The 26,321-nt window shown below is 48.9% G+C and overlaps 1 protein-coding gene across 1 annotated transcript in view; it reads right to left on the bottom strand.

Annotated features, from left to right (window-relative positions):
• LOC142497828 (zonadhesin-like) overlaps window positions 1–26,321 on the bottom strand; it is a 162,464-nt gene that overhangs the window by 106,612 nt on the left and 29,531 nt on the right. The window contains exons 3-8 of the mRNA XM_075606185.1: window positions 25,025–25,069; window positions 21,944–21,994; window positions 11,772–11,960; window positions 10,920–11,105; window positions 10,066–10,254; window positions 1,042–1,230 (exon numbers count right to left, since the gene is read on the bottom strand). Coding sequence (XP_075462300.1) covers window positions 1,042–1,230; window positions 10,066–10,254; window positions 10,920–11,105; window positions 11,772–11,960; window positions 21,944–21,994; window positions 25,025–25,061 — 841 coding nt within the window. The 5' untranslated portion in view covers window positions 25,062–25,069. The remainder of the gene's footprint in view (window positions 1–1,041; window positions 1,231–10,065; window positions 10,255–10,919; window positions 11,106–11,771; window positions 11,961–21,943; window positions 21,995–25,024; window positions 25,070–26,321) is intronic.

The following is a 26,321-nucleotide window of genomic DNA, read 5'->3' as shown; positions in this document are numbered from 1 at the left end:
CTCCAGGAACAACCGGCGTTCTCCATTCACAGCTGTCCTCTCCCACGAACCAAATTTTATTACAAAATGTGAGTGTATTATACATATGATTATCGATTGCTGCCAATACAATTTTAGACTATACTACTCTATTGTGTGTTCTCTCTTTCACTTTCACATACCCCTGGGAGGATAACTGAACCACCATAATACAAGCTTCCAGTATCAGCATACCACTCTGAGGGATTTCCATTAAAGGGCTCCCATCAGAGAGAGAAGGGTCTCTGATACGCTTATATTTGATAGTGCAATCTGTGAGTACCACTACTACAGAGAACATTTTATTATATTTTTATATCATTACCATCTGCACTATTGTATTTATTTTTCTTTTTCATAATCCTGAGTCATCCAGCGCTCCGCTCCAATTTGAAAATCCACACATTACCCATGAAAGGCTGATGGCAGGTACAATAGATATCTTCAAAGAAACGGTTAAACGTCTTTTTAGAAAGTAAAGGTACACAGGAATAAACCAAATAAGTAAATATGGGAAGGATGTTGATCCAGGGAGAAATCTAATTGCCATTATCGGAGTCCGGAAGGAAATTATTTTTCCCCTTTTGAGACATGATTTGCTAATATTTCAATGTGGGATTTTTTTTTTTTTACCTTTCTCTAAATTTTTAACATACTGTAGGTTGAACTCGATGGACATATGTAGTTTTTCAACCTCATCTAATCTGTAATTACGGTATAAAAGATTGGCCCTCAAAAATGATTAAACCTACCACAAATCCACTTCTTTTAACAAAAGACTGGAAGCCATAATCCCTGTTTAACAATAATTCACTTAAATGGAGCCAGAAAGGCTAACACTATTTAGGGAATACAACCTGAAGAGTTATTGTTCTGAAATGTGAAGCGGCTTCTTTTAGAGAAAATTCATTAAAATAGGACAGAACAAAGTCATACTGTAGTTATCAGTCACTTTGTCATAGTGGCTCCAGACTGAAATACCTGTGTAGGACCCATGTATCTATTAGTAGTAAGTAGTATTACCTTTCTTGACAGGACACTGGTCCTTTGCCACACAGAAAGAGGATCCCTCCGATAACAGTACATATTCCGTATCACAGACACATCGCGGATTGCAGTCCGAGGTGCAGTCCACAGGTGGGGACTGGTAATTATCACAGGTCAGTGGGCAACTGGTATAACATTGCGCAAAATGCATGTGAGGTGGACATCCTGTGGGAAGAGGTTACACATCACACAAAGGACATATACAGATCTTCCCAGGACCAATCATTCATAACCCCCAGTGCTGGATAAGACTCCAATGTGCTGGGTGTGTTGAGAGTTTATCTTTTTTACACTAGATAATGCTGCTATTACAGTGATACATTGTATTTCTCCATATACAGTGTATCATAAACACTTCTTATATGAGCTATTTTTTGCATAAGTCTATTGTCTTATCAATGGTGACCAAATCCACGAACCTAATGTTATATCTTTCCTTTTTAAGAAGGTATACTTCAAGAAGAGACCAGTGAGTTTTCAAAAGCTCTGTTTACTATCATTCTGCCTATTAAGAATTCAAATATTGGCCCCCTAAAAATACCCTACCACAAATCCACTTTAATAGGCAGTGGGTGGTCCCGTGGGGTCCGACGGCGGAGCACTGCGGCTGTAGACAATGGGGGCTGCACACCAGTTCCAGTTCCCCACGATTTGCGCAATTGGTTAAGATATCCACCAATGAGCAGGCCGTTTTACCAAGTCACGCGATATCCATAGAGCATGTGACGTCACCATTGGGGGCGGGAGTAAGAGTCTTTAACTCAAAGGTTACTCCCATAAGGAAATTATTCACCCACGGCTTGCGCTATTGGCTAAGAGGTCATCCAATCAGGAGGGTGTTTCACCAAATCACGTGATATCTACGGAGCGCGTGACGTCACCGTTGGGGGCGGGAGTAAGATTTTATAACGGAGAACCCAGTAGACGCGCAGCTACTCTTTGATAAAGGGACAACAGTCCTGAAACGCGTCAGAGTGTTTATCTGTACTCCTGATGACCACCAAATAAAGTCGTTTTTTAACTGGAACTGGTGTGCAGCCCCCATTGTCTACAGCCGCAGTGCTCCGCCGTCGGACCCCACGGGACCACCCACCGCCTATTCAAGTTACTGGCGTGATGCACGCACACTTCTGAGTCAGAGCAGCTGTCTTACTGAGACTCCATCACTGAACGGTTGATCAATAGGTATGTACTTTGGTTTACTGGGGATTTAGACAGTGCCTTTATGGTATATATAGAGTTCTGTGTCACTCCTCCAGTTGTACCTGTACACCTATCTGCACATATACTATATTGAGCCTCATACAGCTAATTACATGCTCTAATGACCAGATGTATTGTGATTGAAGCTTCAATCAATATATTATCACATACAGCTGAGCCCTGAAGACTGGGATTATATCCCACATACACAATATACAAATCCACTTTATCCTTTTAACAAAAGATTGGAAGACACTGTCACTATTTAAGTAATAATCCCTGAAGAACAGGTCATTACTGGCATTACTCATCTCTTATTAGAAGAGAGAGGGGTGAGGGGGGGAGAAGAGAGAGTGGTGAGGGGGGGAAGAAGAGAGAGAGGTGAAGGGGGGAGAAGAAAGAGAGGTGAGGGTGGAGAAGAAAGAGAGGTGAGGGGGGGAGAGAGAGAGGTGAGGGGTGAGGGAGGAGAAGAGAGGCAAGGGTGGGGGAGAAGAGATAGGAGAGGGGGATCGAGAGAGGTGGAGGAGGGGACAAGAGAGAGGTGGGGGGAGCGAGGTGAGGTGGTGGAAGAAGAGAGATGAGGGGGTGGCGGGAGAGAGAGGTGAGGGGGGAGATAGGTGAAGGGAGAGAGAGAGGTGAGGGAGAAAGAGAGAGGTGAGGCAGGAAGAGAGAGGTGAGGGGGGAGCCAGGTGAGGTGGTGGAAGGAGAGAGATGAGGGGGTGGGGGGAGAGAGAGGTGAGGGGGGAGAGAGAGAGGTGAGGGGGAGAGAGAGGAGAGGGGGGGAGAGAGAGGAGAGGGGGGGAGAAAGAGGTGAGAGGGGGAGAGAGAGGTGAGGAAGGAAGAGAGAGGTGAGGGAGGAAGAGAGAGGTGAGGGGGTAGAGAGAGGTGAGCGGGGAGAGAGAGGTGAGGGAGGAAGAGAGAGGTGAGGGAGGAAAAGAGAGGTGAGGGGGGAGAGATAGGTGAGGAGGGAGAGAGAGGTGAGGGGGGGAAGAGAGAGTTGAGAGGGGGAAGAGAGAGTTGAGAGGGGGGAGAAAGAGTTGAGAGGGGGAGAGAGAGTTGAGGGGGAAGAGAGGTGTGGGAGGAAGAGAGAGGTGAGGGAGAAAGAGAGAGGTGAGGGAGGAAAAGAGAGGTGAGGGGGGAGAGAGGTGAGGGGAGAGAGAGAGGTGAGGAGGGAGAGAGAGGTGAGGGGGAAGAGGGAGGTGAGAGGGGGAGAGAGAGGTGAAGGGGAGAGAGAGGTGAAAGGGGGAGAGAGAGGTGAGGGGGAGAGGGAAAGGTGAGGGGGAGAAAGAGAGAGAGGTGAGGGGGGAGCGAGAAAGGTGAGGGGGAGAAAGAGAGGTGAGGGGGGAGAGAGAGAGGTGCGGGAGGAAGAGAGAGGTGAGGGGGGAGAGATAGGTGAGGATGGAGAGAGAGGTGAGGGGGAAGAGAGGTGTGGGAGGAAGAGAGAGGTGAGGGAGGAAGAGAGAGGTGAGGGAGGAAGAGAGAGGTGAGGGAGGAAAAGAGAGGTGAGGGGGGAAGAGGGAGGTGAGAGGGGGGGAGAGAGGTGAAGGGGAGAGAGAGGTGAAAGGGGGAGAGAGAGGTGAGGGGGAGAAAGAGAGGTGAGGGGGTGAGGGATGAGGGGGGAGAAGTGGGGAGGGGGGAGAAGTGGGGAGGGGGGAGGTGGGTGAAGGGGAGAATGGGAAGAGAAGTTGGGGGACTGAGTTTAACTACAAACAAAAAAAAACAGATACAAATTACCTTAGCAGGAGCTATACAAGTGGTGGAAGAAATATTACTTTGTTGCAAGTAACAAAGTTACTATTTGGGACCCACCCGCTTCTGACAGCACTAGCAGCTGAGAGCCTGCGTGTGCTGTGTGAGAGCCTGCATGTGCTGTGAGAGAGAGCCTGCGTGTGCTGTGAGAGAGCCTGCGTGTGCTGTGAGAGAGAGCCTGCGTGTGCTGTGTGAGAGCCTGCATGTGCTGTGAGAGAGAGCCTGGTGTCCTGTAAGAGAGCCTGCATGTGCTGTGAGAGAGCCTGCGTATGCTGTGTGAGAGCCTGCGTGTGCTGTGAGAGAGGGCCTGCATGTGCTGTGAGAGAGCCTGCGTATGCTGTGTGAGAGCCTGCGTGTGCTGTGAGAGAGGGCCTGCATGTGCTGATGTGCTGTGTGGTAGCCTGCATGTGCTGATGTGCTGTGTGGTAGCCTGCATGTGCTGATGTGCTGTGTGAGAGCCTGCGTGTGCTGTGTGAGAGAGAGCCTGCATGTGCTGTGAGAGAGCCTGCATGTGATGTGAGAGAGAGCCTGCATGTGCTGTGTGAGAGCCTGCGTGTGCTGTGTGAGAGCCTGCGTGTGCTGTGTGAGAGAGCCTGCTTGTGCTGTGAGAGAGAGCCTGCGTGTGCTGTGAGAGAGCCTGCATGTGCTGTGAGAGAGGGCCTGCGTGTGCTGTGAGAGAGCCTGCATGTGCTGTGAGAAAGCCTGCGTGTGCTGTGTGAGAGCCTGTGTGTGCTGTGAGAGAGAGCCTGCATGTGCTGTGAGAGAGCCTGCATGTGCTGTGAGAGAGGGCCTGCGTGTGCTAAGAGAGAGCCTGCGTGTGCTGTGAGAGAGCCTGCGTGTGCTGTAAGAGAGCCTGCATGTGCTGTGTGAGAGCCTGCATGTGCTGTGAGAGAGAGCCTGCATGTGCTGTGTGAGAGAGCCTGCGTGTGCTGTGAGAGAGCCTGCATGTGCTGTGTGAGAGGGCCTGCATGTGCTGTGAGAGAGAGCCTGTGTGTGCTGTGAGAGTGCCTGCGTGTGATGTGAGAGAGCCTGCGTGTGCTGTGAGAGAGAGCCTGCATGTGCTGTGAGAGAGCCTGCATGTGCTGTGAGAGAGAGCCTGCGTGTGCTGTGTGAGAGCCTGCGTGTGCTGTGAGAGAGGGCCTGCATGTGCTGATGTGCTGTGTGATAGACTGCATGTGCTGATGTGCTGTGTGATAGCCTGCATGTGCTGTGAGAGAGCCTGCATGTGATGTGAGAGAGAGCCTGCATGTGCTGTGTGAGAGCCTGCGTGTGCTGTGAGAGAGCCTGCGTGTGCTGTGAGAGAGCCTGCGTGTGCTGTGAGAGCCTGCGTGTGATGTGAGAGAGAGCCTGCATGTGATGTGAGAGAGAGCCTGCATGTGCTGTGTGAGAGCCTGCGTGTGCTGTGAGAGCCTGCATGTGCTGTGAGAGAGCCTGCGTGTGCTGTGAGAGAGCCTGCGTGTGCTGTGAGAGAGCCTGCGTGTGCTGTGAGAGAGCCTGCGTGTGCTGTGAGAGAGCCTGTGTGTGCTGTGAGAGAGCCTGCGTGTGCTGTGTGAGAGCCTGTATGTGATGTGAGAGAGAGCCTGCATGTGTTGTGAGAGAGAGCCTGCATGTGTTGTGAGAGAGAACCTGCATGTGCTGTGAGAGAGAGCCTGCATGTGCTGCTGTGCTGTGAGAGAGAGACTGCGTGTGCTGATGTGTTCTGTGAGAGCCTGCATGTGCTGTGAGAGAGCCTGCATGTGATGTGAGAGAGAGCCTGCATGTGCTGTGAGAGAGCCTGCATGTGCTGTGAGAGAGAGCCTGCATGTGCTGCCACGCTATCAGAGGAGAGGAACATAGATGCATGTGCTGTGTGATAGCCTGCATGTGCTGTGAGAGAGCCTGCATGTGATGTGAGAGAGAGAGCCTGCATGTGCTGTGTGAGAGCCTGCATGTGCTGTGAGAGAGCCTGCGTGTGCTGTGTGAGAGCCTGTGTGTGCTGTGAGAGCCTGCGTGTGCTGTGAGAGCCTGCGTGTGATGTGAGAGAGAGCCTGCATGTGATGTGAGAGAGAGCCTGCATGTGCTGTGTGAGAGCCTGCGTGTGCTGTGAGAGCCTGCATGTGCTGTGAGAGAGCCTGCGTGTGCTGTGAGAGAGCCTGCGTGTGCTGTGAGAGAGCCTGCGTGTGCTGTGAGAGAGCCTGCGTGTGCTGTGAGAGACCCTGTGTGTGCTGTGAGAGAGCCTGCGTGTGCTGTGAGAGAGCCTGCGTGTGCTGTGTGAGAGCCTGTGTGTGATGTGAGAGAGCGCCTGCATGTGTTGTGAGAGAGAGCCTGCATGTGTTGTGAGAGAGAACCTGCATGTGCTGTGAGAGAGAGCCTGCATGTGCTGCTGTGCTGTGAGAGAGAGCCTGCATGTGCTGATGTGTTCTGTGAGAGCTTGCATGTGCTGTGAGAGAGCCTGCATGTGATGTGAGAGAGAGCCTGCATGTGCTGTGAGAGAGAACCTGCATGTGCTGTGAGAGAGCCTGCATGTGCTGTGAGAGAGCCTGCATGTGCTGTGAGAGAGGGCCTGCGTGTGCTGTGAGAGAGCCTGCATGTGCTGTGAGAAAGCCTGCGTGTGCTGTGTGAGAGCCTGTGTGTGCTGTGAGAGAGAGCCTGCATGTGCTGTGAGAGAGCCTGCATGTGCTGTGAGAGAGGGCCTGCGTGTGCTAAGAGAGAGCCTGCGTGTGCTGTGAGAGAGCCTGCGTGTGCTGTAAGAGAGCCTGCATGTGCTGTGTGAGAGCCTGCATGTGCTGTGAGAAAGAGCCTGCATGTGCTGTGTGAGAGAGCCTGTGTGTGCTGTGAGAGAGCCTGCATGTGCTGTGTGAGAGGGCCTGCGTGTGCTGTGAGAGAGAGCGTGCGTGTGCTGTGAGAGTGCCTGCGTGTGATGTGAGAGAGCCTGCGTGTGCTGTGAGAGAGAGCCTGCGTGTGCTGTGAGAGAGCCTGCATGTGCTGTGAGAGAGAGCCTGCGTGTGCTGTGTGAGAGCCTGCGTGTGCTGTGAGAGAGGGCCTGCATGTGCTGATGTGCTGTGTGATAGACTGCATGTGCTGATGTGCTGTGTGATAGCCTGCATGTGCTGTGAGAGAGCCTGCATGTGATGTGAGAGAGAGCCTGCATGTGCTGTGTGAGAGCCTGCGTGTGCTGTGAGAGAGCCTGCGTGTGCTGTGAGAGCCTGCGTGTGATGTGAGAGAGAGCCTGCATGTGATGTGAGAGAGAGCCTGCATGTGCTGTGTGAGAGCCTGCGTGTGCTGTGAGAGCCTGCATGTGCTGTGAGAGAGCCTGCGTGTGCTGTGAGAGAGCCTGCGTGTGCTGTGAGAGAGCCTGCGTGTGCTGTGAGAGAGCCTGCGTGTGCTGTGAGAGAGCCTGTGTGTGCTGTGAGAGAGCCTGCGTGTGCTGTGTGAGAGCCTGTATGTGATGTGAGAGAGAGCCTGCATGTGTTGTGAGAGAGAGCCTGCATGTGTTGTGAGAGAGAACCTGCATGTGCTGTGAGAGAGAGCCTGCATGTGCTGCTGTGCTGTGAGAGAGAGCCTGCGTGTGCTGATGTGTTCTGTGAGAGCCTGCATGTGCTGTGAGAGAGCCTGCATGTGATGTGAGAGAGAGCCTGCATGTGCTGTGAGAGAGCCTGCATGTGCTGTGAGAGAGAGCCTGCATGTGCTGCCACGCTATCAGAGGAGAGGAACAGAGATGCATGTGCTGTGTGATAGCCTGCATGTGCTGTGAGAGAGCCTGCATGTGATGTGAGAGAGAGAGCCTGCATGTGCTGTGTGAGAGCCTGCTTGTGCTGTGAGAGAGCCTGCGTGTGCTGTGTGAGAGCCTGTGTGTGCTGTGAGAGCCTGCGTGTGCTGTGAGAGCCTGCGTGTGATGTGAGAGAGAGCCTGCATGTGATGTGAGAGAGAGACTGCATGTGCTGTGTGAGAGCCTGCGTGTGCTGTGAGAGCCTGCATGTGCTGTGAGAGAGCCTGCGTGTGCTGTGAGAGAGCCTGCGTGTGCTGTGAGAGAGCCTGCGTGTGCTGTGAGAGACCCTGCGTGTGCTGTGAGAGAGCCTGCGTGTGCTGTGAGAGAGCCTGCGTGTGCTGTGTGAGAGCCTGTATGTGATGTGAGAGAGCGCCTGCATGTGTTGTGAGAGAGAGCCTGCATGTGTTGTGAGAGAGAACCTGCATGTGCTGTGAGAGAGAGCCTGCATGTGCTGCTGTGCTGTGAGAGAGAGCCTGCATGTGCTGATGTGTTCTGTGAGAGCTTGCATGTGCTGTGAGAGAGCCTGCATGTGATGTGAGAGAGAGCCTGCATGTGCTGTGAGAGAGAACCTGCATGTGCTGTGAGAGAGCCTGCATGTGCTGTGAGAGAGAGCCTGCATGTGCTGTGAGAGAGCCTGCATGTGCTGTGAGAGAAAGCCTGCATGTGCTGTGAGAGCCTGCATGTGCTGTGAGAGCCTGCATGTGCTGTGAGAGCCTGCATGTGCTGTGAGAGAGCCTGCATGTGATGTTAGAGAGAGCCTGCATGTGCTGTGAGAGAGCCTGCATGTGCTGTGAGAGCCTGCATGTGCTGTGAGAGCCTGCATGTGCTGCCACGCTATCAGAGGAGAGGAACAGAGATGCCGCGCTCCCCTGCATCTCTGAAAGTTGAGTTGCCACAAATGACGGGCATTACTGAATGAATAAAGCCCGGAATTCTAACCAATCAGAGAGCAGGGGTTGCTTTAGTAGAGCGTCACGTTCGGTGACGTCATCGGAGCTCGACATCAGCCAGCTGAATACGGCTTGTATCTTCGCCTCCTCCACTCCTGACCCGCCACGGCAGGGTGGTTGTATTTATACATATATACACTGTGTCCCATTACAAACTGCCTCTCCTCTTAGCCAGAATTTTACACACCTTTGTGGACACCTACTATTTGAGTGGATATCAATTGCTGTACCTCTCATTATGGAGATTGGTAGTGTCCGTTTCCACTACATGTGATGTTGTATTAATAGCTTGGGTATTACAGAGAAAGAAGGCTAAAACACTATTGAATTATATGTGTTTTTGGGACACGTGTTTACTTAAGGTTACCAACAAAGACTCCTATATCAGCATTTCAACTAAGATTGGATTGTATCTGTCTATGCGGATAGGATTACTCCGGTGAAAATAATTTCTAATACAAACACCTTATACATCCTATACATCCACAATTCAGACATATTTAGTACAAATGCAAACTTGCAAAAAGTCTACTAGAAAACTAAATGCACTAAAGTGAAAAAGAAATTGGGTGCCAAACGATAATGTGTTATATACTACACCCAATCCGGAAGTAAGGAGCATATATGTTGCTATACCTGCAAGTAACCTAGATAATAAGTTGGCGAAATTTGCAATTCAGTGACTCACAAAGAGAAAATAAGACTGAATATCTCATGTGTTTCACTAAAGTCACTTGAAGAAAATATATATACAGTGCCATAAATTACCTTTTGGAGAATAGTAATACTCCGCTGATGTCGAAGTAATATTGGATTGGACCATTTTTGGTAAAATAAACAAAATAAATGCCTATATACACTTGGCAATAAAGACAAACAATATTAAAACTCCTCAACGTGGATTTTAAACACTGTTTTTGTTAGAATAAAATCACATAGTCACATACATTGATGTTAATAAAATTTTATTATTTTTGTTTTTACTAAGACCCTGATATCTCCATAGAAGCCATTGTAATTTCTGTATACTTACCATATCAGTTTAATACGATCATAGAGTGCATGCATTTAGGGGGTCTTTTTCTTGATCCCTTTGGGACCAATTTGTGTAACCCTATAATTAACAACAATTCACTTAAATGTAGCCATGAAGGCTAAAACTATTTAGTGACTAAAACCAGAAGAGTAATGGTTTTGAAATGTGATGACGGCTTCTTTTAGAAGAAATTAGATAAAATGGGACAGACCGGCGTCATAGGTACCACCTGTCATCTTGTCATAGTGGGTCCAGACTGAAATACTTGTGTCGGACCCAGTTTCCATTTTCCTATTAGTAGTAAGTAGTATTACCTTTGATGACAGGACACTGGTCCATTTTCACACAATCAGAAGATCCGTCCGATAACAGTATGTATCCTGTATCACAGGCACATCCCTCCTTGCAGTCCGTGGAGCAGTTCTGAGGTGGGGACTGGTAATTATCACAGGTCAGTGGGCAACTGCTAGCACATGGATCTAAATGCATGCGTAGTGGACATTCTGTAAAGAGAGGTTACACATTTCAGAAAGGACACATACAGAGCTTCCAGTCATTCATAACCCCTCGGTGCTGGACAAGACACCAATGTGTTGGGTGCGTTGAGTGTATCCTTTTGCACTCAATGATGCTGCTATTACAGTGATTCACTGTATTTCCCCATATACAGCATATCAAATAAACACTTCTTGTCTGAGCTATTTTTTGCACACTTCTGTTGTCTTTTTTATAATGGTGACCAAATGCATGGGCCCTAGGGTATCTCTTTCATTTTTAAGACAGTATACTACCAAAAGAGACCTGTGAGTTTTCAAGCGCTCTGTTTTACTATAATTCTGCCTATTAAGAACTCTAATATTGGCTCCCTAAAAATGATCGTACCCTACCACAAATCCACTTTAATCTTTTAACAAAAGATTGGAAGCCGCTGACACAATTTAACAACAATTCACTTAAATGTAGCCATAAAGGCTAAAACTATTTTGTGAATACAACCAGAAGAGTTATGGTTTTGAAATGTGATGTCGGCTTCTTTTAGAGAAAATTAGATAAGATAGGACAGACTGGAGTCATAGCTATCACGTATCACCTTCTTATAGTGGGTCCAGACTGAAATACTTGTGTATAACCCAGTTTCCATTTTCCTATTAGTAGTACGTTGTATTACCTTCGGTGACGGGACACTGGTACTTTTCCACACAATCAGAAGATCCCTCTAATAACAGTATGTATCCATCATCACACACACATCGCGGAATGCAATCCATGGTGCAGTTCTGAGGTGGGGACTGGTAATTATCACAGGTCAATGGGCAGCTAGCACAGTCTTTATAATGCATGTGATGTGGACATTCTGTAAGGAGAGGTTACACGTCACACAAAGGCAACATACAGGGCTTCCCATGACCAATCATTCATAACCCCTCAGTGCTGGATAAGACTCCAATGTGTTGGGTGTGTTGAGAGTTTATCTTTTTTACACTAGATAATGCTGCTATTACAGTGATTCGTTGTATTTTGCCATATACAGTGTATATCATAAACACTTCTTATCTGAGCTATTTCTTGCATAAGTCTATTGTCTTTTTTGACCAAATCCATGAACCTAATGTTATCTCTTTCATTTTTAAGAAGGTATACGTCAAGAAGTGACCTCTGAGTTTTCAAAAGCTCTGTTTACTATAATGCTTCCTATTAAGAACTCTAATATTGACCCCCTAAAAATGATCGTACCCTTCCACAAATCCGCTTTATCCTTTTATCAAAATATTGGAAGCTACTGTCACTGTTTAACAACAATTCACTTAAATGGAGCCAAAAAGGTTAAAATTATTTCGCGAATACAACCTGAAGACTTATGGTTTTGAAATGTGATGCCGGCTTATTTTAGAGAAAATGAGTTAAAATGGGACAGACCGGAGTCATAGGTACCACCTGTCATCTTGTCATAGTGGGTCCAGACTGAAATACTTGTGTGGGACCCAGTTTCCATTTTCCTATTTGCAGTAAGTAGTATTACCTTCGATGATAGGACACTGGTCCTTTGTCACACAATCAGAAGATCCCTCCGATAACAGTATGTATCCCTCATCACAGACACATCGTGGATTGCAGTCCGTGGAGCAGCTCTGAGGTGGGGACTTGTCATTATCACAGGTCAATTGGCAACTGCCATCACATGGTGCTAAATGCCTGCGAGGTGGACATTCTGTGGGAAGAGGTTACACATCACACAAAGGACATACTGTATACAGATCTTCCCAGGACCAATCATTCATAACCCCCAGTGCTGGATAAGACTCCAATGTGCTGGGTGTGTTGAGAGTTTATCTTTTTTACACTAGATAATGCTGCTATTACAGTGGTACATTGTATTTCTCCATATAGAGTGTATATCATAAACACTTCTTATATGAGCTATTTTTTGCATAAGTCTATTGTCTTATCAATGGTGACCAAATCCACGAACCTAATGTTATCTCTTTCCTTTTTAAGAAGGTATACTTCAAGAAGAGACCAGTGAGTTTTCAAAAGCCCTGTTTACTATCATTCTGCCTATTAAGAATTCAAATATTGGCCCCCTAAAAATACCCCACCACAAATCCACTTTATCCTTTTAACAAAAGATTGGAAGACACTGTCACTATTTAAGTAATAATCCCTGAAGAACAGGTCATTACTCATCTCTTATTAGAAGACAGAGGGGTGAGGGGGGGAGAAGAGAGAGTGGTGAGGGGGGGAAGAAGAGAGAGAGGTGAAGGGGGGAGAAGAAAGAGAGGTGAGGGGGGGAGAGAGAGAGGTGAGGGGTGAGGGAGGAGAAGAGAGGCAAGGGTGGGGGAGAAGAGATAGGCGAGGGGGATCGAGAGAGGTGGAGGAGGGGACAAGAGAGAGGTGGGGGGAGCGAGGTGAGGTGGTGGAAGAAGAGAGATGAGGGGGTGGCGGGAGAGAGAGGTGAGGGGGGAGATAGGTGAAGGGAGAGAGAGGTGAGGGAGAAAGAGAGAGGTGAGGCAGGAAGAGAGAGGTGAGGGGGGAGCCAGGTGAGGTGGTGGAAGGAGAGAGATGAGGGGGTGGAGGGAGAGAGAGGTGAGGGGGGAGAGAGAGAGGTGAGGGGGAGAGAGAGGAGAGGGGGGAGAAAGAGGTGAGAGGGGAGAGAGAGGTGAGGAAGGAAGAGAGAGGTGAGGGAGGAAGAGAGAGGTGAGGGGGTAGAGAGAGGTGAGCGGGGAGAGAGGTGATGGAGGAAGAGAGAGGTGAGGGAGGAAGAGAGAGGTGAGGGGGGAGAGATAGGTGAGGAGGGAGAGAGAGGTGAGGGGGGAAGAGAGAGTTGAGAGGGGGGAGAAAGAGTTGAGAGGGGGAGAGAGAGTTGAGGGGGAAGAGAGGTGTGGGAGGAAGAGAGAGGTGAGGGAGGAAGAGAGAGGTGAGGGAGGAAAATTGAGGTGAGGGGGGAGAGAGGTGAGGGGAGAGAGAGAGGTGAGGAGGGAGAGAGAGGTGAGGGGGAAGAGGGAGGTGAGAGGGGGAGAGAGAGGTGAAGGGGAGAGAGAGGTGAAAGGGGGAGAGAGAGGTGAGGGGGAGAGGGAAAGGTGAGGGGGAGAAAGAGAGACAGGTGAGGGGGGAGCGAGAAAGGTGAGGGGGAGAAAGAGAGGTGAGGGGGAGAAAGAGAGGTGAGGGGGGAGAGAGAGAGGTGAGGGAGGAAGAGAGAGGTGAGGGGGGAGAGATAGGTGAGGATGGAGAGAGAGGTGAGGGGGGAAGAGAGAGTTGAGAGGGGGGAGAGAGAGTTGAGAGGGGGAGAGAGAGTAGAGGGGGAGAGAGAGTTGAGGGGGAAGAGAGGTGTGGGAGGAAGAGAGAGGTGAGAGAGGAAGAGAGAGGTGAGGGAGGAAGAGAGAGGTGAGGGAGGAAAAGAGAGGTGAGGGGGGAAGAGGGAGGTGAGAGGGGGAGAGAGAGGTGAAGGGGAGAGAGAGGTGAAAGGGGGAGAGAGAGGTGAGGGGGAGACAGAAAGGTGAGGGGGAGAAAGAGAGAGAGGTGAGGGGGGAGCGATAAAGGTGAGGGGGAGAAAGAGAGGTGAGGGGGGAGAGAGAGGTGAGGGGGTGAGGGATGAGGGGGGAGAAGTGGGGAGGGGGGAGAAGTGGGGAGGGGGGAGGGGGGAGAAGTGGGGAGGGGGGAGGTGGGTGAAGGGGAGAATGGGAAGAGAAGTTGGGGGACTGAGTTTAACTACAAACAAAAAAAAACAGATAAAAATTACCTTAGCAGGAGCTATACAAGTGGTGGAAGAAATATTACTTTGTTGCAAGTAACAAAGTTACTATTTGGGACCCACCCGCTTCTGACAGCACTAGCAGCTGAGAGCCTGCGTGTGCTGTGTGAGAGCCTGCGTGTGCTGTGTGAGAGCCTGCGTGTGCTGTGAGAGAGAGCCTGCATGTGCTGTGAGAGAGAGCCTGCGTGTGCTGTGAGAGAGAGCCTGCGTGTGCTGTGAGAGTGAGCCTGCGTGTGCTGTGAGAGAGCCTGCGTGTGCTGTGTGAGAGCCTGCGTGTGCTGTGAGAGAGAGCCTGCGTGTGCTGTGAGAGAGCCTGCGTGTGCTGTGAGAAAGGGCCTGCATGTGCTGTGTGAGAGCCTGCGTGTGCTGTGAGAGAGAGCCTGCATGTGCTGTGAGAGAGAGCCTGCATGTGCTGTGAGAGAGAGCCTGCGTGTGCTGTGAGAGAGAGCCTGCGTGTGCTGTGAGAGAGCCTGCGTGTGCTGTGTGAGAGCCTGCGTGTGCTGTGAGAGAGAGCCTGCGTGTGCTGTGAGAGAGAGCCTGCGTGTGCTGTGAGAGAGCCTGCGTGTGCTGTGAGAAAGGGCCTGCATGTGCTGTGTGAGAGCCTGCGTGTGCTGTGTGAGAGCCTGCGTGTGCTGTGTGAGAGCCTGCGTGTGCTGTGAGAGAGAGCCTGAGTGTGCTGTGAGAGAGAGCCTGCGTGTGCTGTGAGAGAGCCTGCGTGTGCTGTGTGAGAGCCTGCGTGTGCTGTGAGAGAGAGCCTGCGTGTGCTGTGAGAGAGAGCCTGCGTGTGCTGTGAGAGAGCCTGCGTGTGCTGTGAGAGAGCCTGCGTGTGCTGTGAGAGAGCCTGCGTGTGCTGTGAGAGAGAGCCTGCGTGTGCTGTGAGAGAGAGCCTGCGTGTGCTGTGAGAGAGAGCCTGCGTGTGCTGTGAGAGAGAGCCTGCGTGTGCTGTGAGAGAGCCTGCGTGTGCTGTGAGAGAGAGCCTGCGTGTGCTGTGTGAGAGCCTGCGTGTGCTGTGAGAGAGCCTGCGTGTGCTGTGAGAGAGAGCCTGCGTGTGCTGTAAGAGAGCCTGCGTGTGCTGTGAGAGAGCCTGCGTGTGCTGTGAGAGAGCCTGCGTGTGCTGTGAGAGAGGGCCTGCGTGTGCTGTGAGAGAGCCTGCGTGTGCTGTGAGAGAGACTGCGTATGCTGTGTGAGAGCCTGCGTGTGCTGTGAGAAAGGGCCTGCATGTGCTGATGTGCTGTGTGGTAGCCTGCATGTGCTGATGTGCTGTGTGGTAGCCTGCATGTGCTGATGTGCTGTGTGAGAGCCTGCATGTGCTGTGTGAGAGAGAGCCTGCATGTGCTGTGAGAGAGCCTGCATGTGCTGTGAGAGAGCCTGCATGTGATGTGAGAGAGAGCCTGCATGTGCTGTGTGAGAGCCTGCGTGTGCTGTGTGAGAGCCTGCGTGTGCTGTGTGAGAGAGCCTGCTTGTGCTGTGAGAGAGAGCCTGCGTGTGCTGTGAGAGAGCCTGCATGTGCTGTGAGAGAGGGCCTGCGTGTGCTGTGAGAGAGCCTGCATGTGCTGTGAGAAAGCCTGCGTGTGCTGTGTGAGCCTGCGTGTGCTGTGAGAGAGAGCCTGCATGTGCTGTGAGAGAGCCTGCATGTGCTGTGAGAGAGGGCCTGCGTGTGCTGTGAGAGAGCCTGCGTGTGCTGTGAGAGAGCCTGCGTGTGCTGTGTGAGAGCCTGCATGTGCTGTGAGAGAGCCTGCATGTGCTGTGTGAGAGAGCCTGCGTGTGCTGTGAGAGTGCCTGCGTGTGATGTGAGAGAGCCTGCGTGTGCTGTGAGAGAGAGCCTGCGTGTGCTGTGAGAGAGCCTGCATGTGCTGTGAGAGAGAGCCTGCGTGTGCTGTGTGAGAGCCTGCGTGTGCTGTGAGAGAGGGCCTGCATGTGCTGATGTGCTGTGTGATAGCCTGCATGTGCTGATGTGCTGTGTGATAGCCTGCATGTGCTGTGAGAGAGCCTGCATGTGATGTGAGAGAGAGCCTGCATGTGCTGTGTGAGAGCCTGCGTGTGCTGTGAGAGAGCCTGCGTGTGCTGTGAGAGCCTGCGTGTGATGTGAGAGAGCCTGCATGTGATGTGAGAGAGAGCCTGCATGTGCTGTGTGAGAGCCTGCGTGTGCTGTGAGAGAGCATGCGTGTGCTGTGAGAGCCTGCGTGTGATGTGAGAGAGCCTGCATGTGATGTGAGAGAGAGCCTGCATGTGCTGTGTGAGAGCCTGCGTGTGCTGTGAGAGCCTGCATGTGCTGTGAGAGAGCCTGCGTGTGCTGTGAGAGAGCCTGCGTGTGCTGTGAGAGAGCCTGCGTGTGCTGTGAGAGAGCCTGCGTGTGCTGTGTGAGAGCCTGTATGTGATGTGAGAGAGAGCCTGCATGTGTTGTGAGAGAGAGCCTGCATGTGTTGTGAGAGAGAACCTGCATGTGCTGCCGTGCTGTGAGAGAGAGCCTGCGTGTGCTGATGTGTTCTGTGAGAGCCTGCATGTGCTGTGAGAGAGCCTGCATGTGATGTGAGAGAGAGCCTGCATGTGCTGTGAGAGAGCCTGCATGTGCTGTGAGAGAGAGCCTGCATGTGCTGCCACGCTATCAGAGGAGAGGAACAGAGATGCATGTGCTGTGTGATAGCCTGCATGTGCTGTGAGAGAGCCTGCATGTGATGTGAGAGAGAGAGCCTGCATGTGCTGTGTGAGAGCCTGCGTGTGCTGTGAGAGAGCCTGCGTGTGCTGTGTGAGAGCCTGTGTGTGCTGTGAGAGAGCCTGCGTGTGCTGTGAGAGCCTGCGTGTGCTGTGAGAGAGAGCCTGCATGTGATGTGAGAGAGAGCCTGCATGTGCTGTGTGAGAGCCTGCGTGTGCTGTGAGAGCCTGCATGTGCTGTGAGAGAGCCTGAGTGTGCTGTGAGAGAGCCTGCGTGTGCTGTGAGAGAGCCTGCGTGTGCTGTGAGAGAGCCTGCGTGTGCTGTGAGAGAGCCTGCGTGTGCTGTGAGAGCCTGTGTGTGATGTGAGAGAGAGCCTGCATGTGTTGTGAGAGAGAGCCTGCATGTGTTGTGAGAGAGAACCTGCATGTGCTGTGAGAGAGAGCCTGCATGTGCTGCCGTGCTGTGAGAGAGAGCCTGCGTGTGCTGATGTGTTCTGTGAGAGCTTGCATGTGCTGTGAGAGAGCCTGCATGTGATGTGAGAGAGAGCCTGCATGTGCTGTGAGAGAGCCTGCATGTGATGTGAGAGAGAGCCTGCATGTGCTGTGAGAGAGAACCTGCATGTGCTGTGAGAGAGCCTGCATGTGCTGTGAGAGAGAGCCTGCATGTGCTGTGAGAGAGAGCCTGCATGTGCTGTGAGAGAGAGCCTGCATGTGCTGTGAGAGAGAGCCTGCATGTGCTGCCACGCTATCAGAGGAGAGGAACAGAGATGCCGCGCTCCCCTGCATCTCTGAAAGTTGAGTTGCCACAAATGACGGGCATTACTGAATGAATAAAGCCCGGAATTCTAACCAATCAGAGAGCAGGGGTTGCTTTAGTAGAGCGTCACGTTCGGTGACGTCATCGGAGCTCGACATCAGCCAGCTGAATACGGCTTGTATCTTCGCCTCCTCCACTCCTGACCCGCCACGGCAGGGTGGTTGTATTTATACATATATACACTGTGTCCCATTACAAACTGCCTCTCCTCTTAGCCAGAATTTTACACACCTTTGTGGACACCTACTATTTGAGTGGATATCAATTGCTGTACCTCTCATTATGGAGATTGGTAGTGTCCGTTTCCACTACATGTGATGTTGTAATAATAGCTTGGGTATTACAGAGAAAGAAGGCTAAAACACTATTGAATTATATGTGTTTTTGGGACACGTGTTTACTTAAGGTTACCAACAAAGACTCCTATATCAGCATTTCAACTAAGATTGGATTGTATCTGTCTATGCGGATAGGATTACTCTGGTGAAAATAATTTCTAATACAAACACCTTATACATCCTATACATCCACAATTCAGACATATTTAGTACAAATGCAAACTTGCAAAAAGTCTACTAGAAAACTAAATGCACTAAAGTGAAAAAGAAATTGGGTGCCAAATGATAATGTGTTATATACTACACCCAATCCGGAAGTAAGGAGCATATATGTTGCTATACCTGCAAGTAACCTAGATAATAAGTTGGCGAAATTTGCAATAGAAAATGGGCAGTGTATGGAGCACAGGTAAGCAGAGAGCGGAGCACAGGTAAGCAGTGCATGGAGCACAGGTAAGCAGAGCGTGGAGCACAGGTAAGCAGAGCGTGGAGCACAGGTAAGCAGAGCGCGGAGCACAGGTAAGCAGAGCACGGAGCACAGGTTAGCAGAGCACAGGTAAGCAGAGCGCAGAGCACAGGTAAGCAGTGCATGGAGCACAGGTTAGCAGAGCGCAGAGCACAGGTAAGCAGAGCGTGGAGCACAGGTAAGCAGTGCATGGAGCACAGGTAAGCAGTGCATGGAGCACAGGTAAGCAGAGCACGAAGCACAGGTAAGCAGTGCATGGAGCACAGGTAAGCAGTGCATGGAGCACAGGTAAGCAGAGCGCGGAGCACAGGTAAGCAGAGCGTGGAGCACAGGTAAGCAGAGCGTGGAGCACAGGTTAGCAGAGCACGGAGCACAGGTTAGCAGAGCACGGTTTGAGAAGAAAAAACTCGTGTTCACTAGAATATCCCCCAGAGCGTGAAGCACAGGTAAGCAGAGCTCAGAGCACAGGTTAGCAGAGCACGGAGCACAGGTTAGCAGAGCACAGGTAAGCAGAGCGCAGAGCACAGGTAAGCAGTGCATGGAGCACAGGTTAGCAGAGCGCAGAGCACAGGTAAGCAGTGCATGGAGCACAGGTTAGCAGAGCGCAGAGCACAGGTAAGCAGAGCGCAGAGCACAGGTAAGCAGAGCGTGGAGCACAGGTAAGCAGTGCATGGAGCACAGGTAAGCAGAGCACGGAGCACAGGTAAGCAGTGCATGGAGCACAGGTAAGCAGTGCATGGAGCACAGGTAAGCAGAGCGCGGAGCACAGGTAAGCAGAGCGTGGAGCACAGGTAAGCAGAGTGCGGAGCACAGGTAAGCAGAGCACGGAGCACAGGTAAGCAGAGCACGGAGCACAGGTAAGCAGAGCGTGGAGCACAGGTAAGCAGAGAGCGGAGCACAGGTAAGCAGTGCATGGAGCACAGGTAAGCAGAGAGCGGAGCACAGGTAAGCAGTGCATGGAGCACAGGTAAGCAGAGAGCGGAGCACAGGTAAGCAGTGCATGGAGCACAGGTAAGCAGAGCGCGGAGCACAGGTAAGCAGAGCGTGGAGCACAGGTAAGCAGAGCGCGGAGCACAGGTAAGCAGAGCGCGGAGCACAGGTAAGCAGAGCGTGGAACACAGGTAAGCAGAGCGCGGAGCACAGGAAAGCAGAGCGAGGAGCACAGGTAAACAGAGCAAGGAGCACAGGTAAGCAGAGCAAGGAGCACAGGTAAGCAGAGCGCCTCACTCATTCCCAAGACGAGTCGTTTATCAACGTTTCTCTGCGGAATTGTTTGGAATCAGTGGGGGGTTATTTGCTGACGTCTACTGGCTAGAAACTGGGGCAAAGTCTGTGCAAAAAATTTGCACCCGTTTTATCAAAGGAAAAAATCCCAGGAATTGGATTCCTTATCTTTGATGAATATGGCTCTGTTTTTTGCCCTACTTTTGCAGAGCACAGGTAAGCAAAGCGCGGAGCACAGGTAAGCAGAGCGCGGAGCACAGGTAAACAGAGCGCGGAGCACAGGGAAGCAGAGCACGGAGCACAGGTAAGCAGAGCGCAGAGCACAGGTAAGCAGAGCGCAGAGCACAGGTAAGCAGAGCGTGGAGCACAGGTAAGAAGAGCGCGGAGCACAGGTAATGCGTGCACAGAGCACAGGTAAGCAGAGCGCGGAGCACAGGTAATGCGTGCCCAGAGCACAGGTAAGCAGAGCGCAGAGCACAGGTGCAGCCAGGAGACATTAGTAACTAGACCCCAGTAGGTTCTAAGTGCAAAGTCTGGTGCTGTTGATATTCTTTAAAAGGTGAAGTTCTTAAAGCAGCAATACTATGTTCCCACTTTTTTTTATTATTATTATTTGTATAAGTAAAGCATGTGGCAATGTATAATTCTACATTCTTACCGAAGTTGGCAATCGTTTGGTGCTCCTGTTATAAATCTGTAACAATCCAGCTAACATAATGGCTGGTTTAGTCAGTGTAACACATCAGCTACATTGCATCCTTATATTACTACGGTTAGATTATCTATCGTTACAGTTTGCAGCACAAACTGCTGGGAATATTGGCAACAAATTATCACAAACAGGAAAATGTTGCAAGGATTTGGTACTGTTGGGGAAGTGGCCTAAATAAAGCCTGCTATATACTGTATATCAAAAGATACTCTAAAACTCATTAAAAATGGCATAAGTATTTCTATCCCACCAAGAAATTAGAATTACTGTGTATTATGTAACCTTAAAAGTGTGGAAAATGTTATTAATGCAATTCAATTTTTTCTTTCCTCCATTTTCTGTCTTTTATCATTTGGTATTTGTATTTTATTACAGTGCAGTTATTCATTTCTACGCCATTAAACGTGTAACTTACTTATGTATACAAATGTTTGTAATTTAAAAGTAATATGTTACCCTTTTATTTTCTGTATCCCCCCCCCCACACACACACATTTTTTGTAGAAAATTCAAAGTACAAGATTTTTTTTTTTAAATGGCAGCGAGTTGAATAATATTTTTTTTTAATACAGTAAGTATTATCTAATACTACAGAACTGATTTATTTAAAAAGGTAAAGGAAAATGGCCAATTTCTCAGGGTTTTTTTTAATCAACAAATTGAGCTTAATGAGACATAAAGGATCATAGTTTATATAAAATTACTAGTTGCAAAACTGGGGCAAAAACCGGGGCTAAAAAATGTCACCAGATTTAGCGCAGAAAAAACTTGCATTGCTTTCAAATAGGTGGATACTCTTATTCACAAATTCTGTATGTATGTGTTGCTTTTGGGCACTGTTTTGCGCTCCTGCGTAAGGGCATGTGCGGTGAGTCTAGGGCCTCGTCCAGGGTGCCGCAGAGCGGGCGCTCACGTCGCGCTGGCCGCGATGAAACACATTTCAGCAATGTGTGTGTGTGCCAGCGTGAGCGAACGCCTGCGCATGCGTGGCGCTTTGCTGCTTGCCGAAGCGAGCACGTTTGATTGTGCCGCTCGCTGGCGCGTCACATGAGCGGTTCGACAAATGAGGGCGAACCAGCTCGGTGTCATCATGACCATGCCCTCCCGACACGCCCACCCCCCTCCCCACACACGCGCAACTAGCTGGCCAGGAAAAGCACGGCCAAGCAGAGCGCGTGACGTCACTACGCACGAGCGCCAGCGTGCTCGTTCCCTGCCTGGTCGCAGCCTAAAGGGGTAATCTTAAGAGAGACCCCTCAGTGGTACCAACCAGTAACGCTCACTGGGTCATGTAGTGACAGTGAGCATACTCACTTTATTTTGCGGATTTGGCTCTGTCTCAGATCGGCCGGTTCCTTTCGGTTGCGGATATCCACGAATCAGTCTCAAAAAGGGCGATTCGTCTTTTCCGTTTTTTTTTTTTACCGACAATCCAAACCGTGGATTCCGCGACACGCTGGAGGATTTCAAGAATGCAATTTTGCTGAATGCGCGTATTGGATTAGTTAAATGCACCAGCGAACTGTATCCAATGGCAGTCTTTGGTTAATCCGCACGGATTGAAACTGGAAACATCCGCCGACGGATTTCACACCGCGGAGCGGATTTTGAATGGAACGGTCGGGTAATTCCGCGGAACCGATTGTGACTGATTTGCCCATCTCTAGATATAAATCTAAGTTGCTCTGTCGCTATCTACTTAGACAACCAACACTAGGAAAATGTTTACTGTACCTGGTGGCATTTCGGTAAAATCATCTCCATCCACCATCGACAGACAAAGTACTAGGAAATAAAGAAAACGTTTTCAGTTGATATTTTTTTCGCTGCGGCAAAAAAAAGACTTTGCAGTTCAGAAGACATGCAGGGACATGCTGGGACATTCAGGGACACGCTGGGACATGCAGGGACATACAGGGACATGCAGGGACATGCTGGGACATGCAGGACATTCAAGGACACACAGGGACACGCAGGGACATTCAGGGACACGCAGGGACATGCAGGGAAAATCAGAGACATGCAGGGACATGAAGGGACATGCAGGATATGCATGGACTTTCAGGGACATTCAAGGACACACAGGGACACGCTGGGACATTCAGGGACACGCAGGGACATGCAGGGAAAATCAGGGACATGCAGGGACATGAAGGGACATGCAGGATATGCAGGGACATGCAGGACATGCATGGACTTGCAGGGACATGCAGGAACATGATGGACATGCAGGACATGCAGGAGCAGAGATGCCAGTAGTAGGGCATTACCCACAGGAAATCATTACGCAGGTCTGCATTACATTGATCAGTGTGCTTATTAACGCAGACATGTTAATCAAAGCTACAAGAATCAGAATACACAGCAGGATAATAAAATCTATAAGATTATTTTGAGCAAGGGTAGCCAACTCCGGTCCTCAAGAGCTACTAACAGGTCAGGTTTTCGGTGGAGCAACTGGTTGAGCCACCTGTGTTGAAGCAGGGATATCCTGAAAAGCTGACCTGTTGGTAGCTCTCTAATAGCGTGTCTGAACCCCAACCCTCTCTGATAGCGCAGAGAAACTGCAGGGGATTGGTTGACAGCGCAAACACGGAAAAAAGCATTCACCGCTCACCGGGTGTTGCCAAAAATAAGGAACCCCAACCCTCTCTAATAGCGGAGTCTGAGATCAGATGCATTGCAAGGAACCCCAATCCTCTCTAATAGTGCGTCTGAGATCGGATGTATTGTAAATTCTTCTTTATTTGGTACATGTAGTTATGTGATGTGGAGCCCAGGAGCAAAACATGCGTTGGGCGCTGGGTGCACTGACGTCATAGACATCACAAAGGGTCATACTGGAGGTGTAGGTTAGACCTACACAAGGGAGAGGCTATGAATGAGCCATTGATGGCGGAGGTATAGAGCAGCTGGCAGCATAGTACTAGCGAGAACCGATTTCACATGGAGTCGGCTACATGAGAGCTATAGAGCCTATAAATGTACTTGCCTGAGAATTCTCTAATCTTGGATACTATCGACTTCCCTGGCATAAGCACCATAACATAGGAACCAATCTCACGGCTGCCTATTTTAGTTCCTCTTCCCCCCATCCCACACCCACACTTCCCGGTGTGATGCCGCTCTTTTCATTGATGTATGAGATATATATATATATATAATTGTGATGCCTCTGTCAAGGTGCAGGGTCTTTTGTCTCAGATTAAGGCAGGAAACCTTGGGATTTGTTGAACAGGATTTTTATTACTGCACTGTAATAACTACATAATAGGCACACCGTCCCTTTAAGGCAAAACAAAACATAAAATAAACATCTACTCCTCGTAGGAGACTAACTACACAACTCCAGCCATTTCTAGCTGGGTGGCTAGCGAAACTGTTACCACCCCAAAACATGGACTGCAAATACATAAGTCCAATAAGAAAATATAACAGTCCTTATCTAAATACATAAGTCCAATAAGAAAATATAACAGTCCTTATCTATTTTGGTGCTGTAGGGTAATCCCACCCATGAATGTCCAGGAAATCACTTTGGATCAAATGTCATGGACAGGATCGCCCTGCTTCTACAGCAGTCACATCCTTGCTTCCTGGGTGTGTAACCCAGGCAGTCCCAGAAGACTCTCCGACCAATGTCCTGTAAGCCTAGGGGACCATGCCAGCCAGCTTTCTAAGCTTTCTCCTGGCTGGGGAGAAGTCCTCTCTCGTTCGCTCTTGTTCTCTCTCTCTCATTATCTCTTTCTCATTATCTCTCGCAGTCTCTCTCTCTCGCAGTTTCTCTCTCGCAATATCTCTTAGTGTGAGAGCTGCCTGCCTGCTTATTAAAACCCTTGTTCCTTCAGGAATTCTCTGCTAATTAGCTACACCTGTAGCTAGACTCTGCAGGAGGAATATAACTTCCTGCATGCTGGAACCTACACTAGCTGCACTATCCAGCAGATAGAGACGGTGACTATCACTATATATATAATATATATATATATAATATATATAGTGATAGTCACCGTCTCTATCTGCTGGATAGTGCAGCTAGTGTAGGTTCCAACATGCAGGAGGTTATATTCCTCCGGTAGAGTCTAGCTACAGGTGTAGCTAATTAGCACTATATATATATACATATATATATATATATATATATATATATATATATATAGCACTATATATATATAGTCACAGGAAATGACAAGTATGTCAGCTAGAGCTCCAGAGGAAGCTAGGTATTTTGTTTTGTTTCTGCACTGGTAAGGGTATCTAATCTACTGTTGACAAAGTTGTCACACACACAAAAAACAAATATATATATATATACTGTATATACATTGGATGCCATTATACAGTATCTTGCTGCCAATTCATGGTGAACCTGGGCTGTTTACATCCACTCTGTAAACCTGGGACTTACCATACCACCGCAGATAACCACAATAGAGATTTCTGTCCCACGAATGGTTCTGTTTGAAATCCTGTAAGTGCACATTCTTATGGGTTGCTGATTTTTTAAATAAATGTACCTTATTTTTTACTCAGTTACGTGCTATGGAGCTTGCGCTTTTGTTTGTTTTTTGCTTTTATATATATATATATATATATATATATATATATATATATATATATATATATATATATATATATACATACACATTGTATGCTTGTTTTTGTACACACATCACTTGTCTTTATTTTTAACCAAGAAAATTCTTTAGAAAACCCACGAAGGATGCGCGTGCCTCCAGTCAAAACTCTAGAGACAAAATGATTTCCCAGACACAAACGGGATTAAGAATTCACTACGTTAAAATCTTCACTCACCACATCCCAGCAGCAGCAGAACTGCGATTCCCTGCATACTGCAATCTAGTATTTTGAGATAAAGACAGTAAAAGACAGTGAATGAGGGACTGAGAACAATTACAAAAATCAAAGACAGCGCCAAAAAGACATCATTTGTGTGATTGATCCCAGTACATTACATGCTCTCGCTCTCTCGCTCTCTCTCTCGCTCTCTCGCTCTCTCGCTCTCGCTCTCTCGCTCTCGCTCTCTCGCTCTCTCGCTCTCGCTCTCTCGCTCTCTCGCTCTCTCTCTCGCTCTCTCTCTCATAAAAGATATAAATCGAGCAGTTAAAAGGTATGTAGATAGGAAATAAAGTAGACATATCAGTGTCATTGTGTAACTACACATTACCTATAGAATCCCAGCCCAATCACGGCACACACATTAACTAGAAAGAACCATACACAGAAAAACGTAATCTAGCCAAGCCCAAATATTAACAGTGATTATAAAACCACTTCTGTGATATAATGGGGGGGAAAGGTCATGCTCTAACATATTTACTGAGCAGCGCTCCGCTATACGGCACCTTCCAGCAATGGGAGACAGCGTACAGCCTATTCCAGTAAAGTCTCCTCTGCTTTACAGACCAAGTCTCCAGGTATCTTCTGGCAAAACACTGCTGGGTAAATATGGGCCTGACTTATTTCCACCATGTATATTATAATTGTAACCTTTAGACTAAGCTATCATGGGCAGGGCCCTCGGTACCTCTGTGTATCTGTGCATGTTTGTCCTTATTTATACGTAGCTCTGTTTTCATCATTATCAAATACCTGAACCCCCATTGTACTGCGCTACAGAATATGTTGGTGATTTACAAATAAACAATAATAATAATTGTAAATATCAGGGATTCTAGCAATCTATCTAAGGGTAATGGTATCTAATCCAAGGGTAATGGTATCTAATCTATCTAAGGGTAATGGTATCTAATCTATCTAAAGGTAATGGTATCTAATCTATCTAAAGGTAATGGTATCTAATCTATCTAAGGGTAATGGTACCTAATCTATCTAAGGGTAAGGGTATCTAATCTATCTAAGGGTAAGGGTATCTAATCTATCTAAGGGTAATGGTATCTAATCTATCTAAGGGTAATGGTATCTAATCTATCTAAGGGTAATGGTATCTAATCTATCTAAGGGTAATGGTATCTAATCTATCTAAGGGTAGTGGTATCTAATCTATCTAAGGGTAAGGGTATCTAATCTATCTAAGGGTAAGGGTATCTAATCTATCTATCTAAGTGTATCTAATCTATCTATCAGGGTA

Source organism: Ascaphus truei, chromosome 6 (genome assembly GCF_040206685.1).
Source record: "Ascaphus truei isolate aAscTru1 chromosome 6, aAscTru1.hap1, whole genome shotgun sequence".
Lineage (NCBI taxonomy): Eukaryota > Metazoa > Chordata > Amphibia > Anura > Ascaphidae > Ascaphus > Ascaphus truei.
Note: the sequence above shows the minus strand (reverse complement) of the source record. Positions and strands in the feature narration are given on the sequence as shown.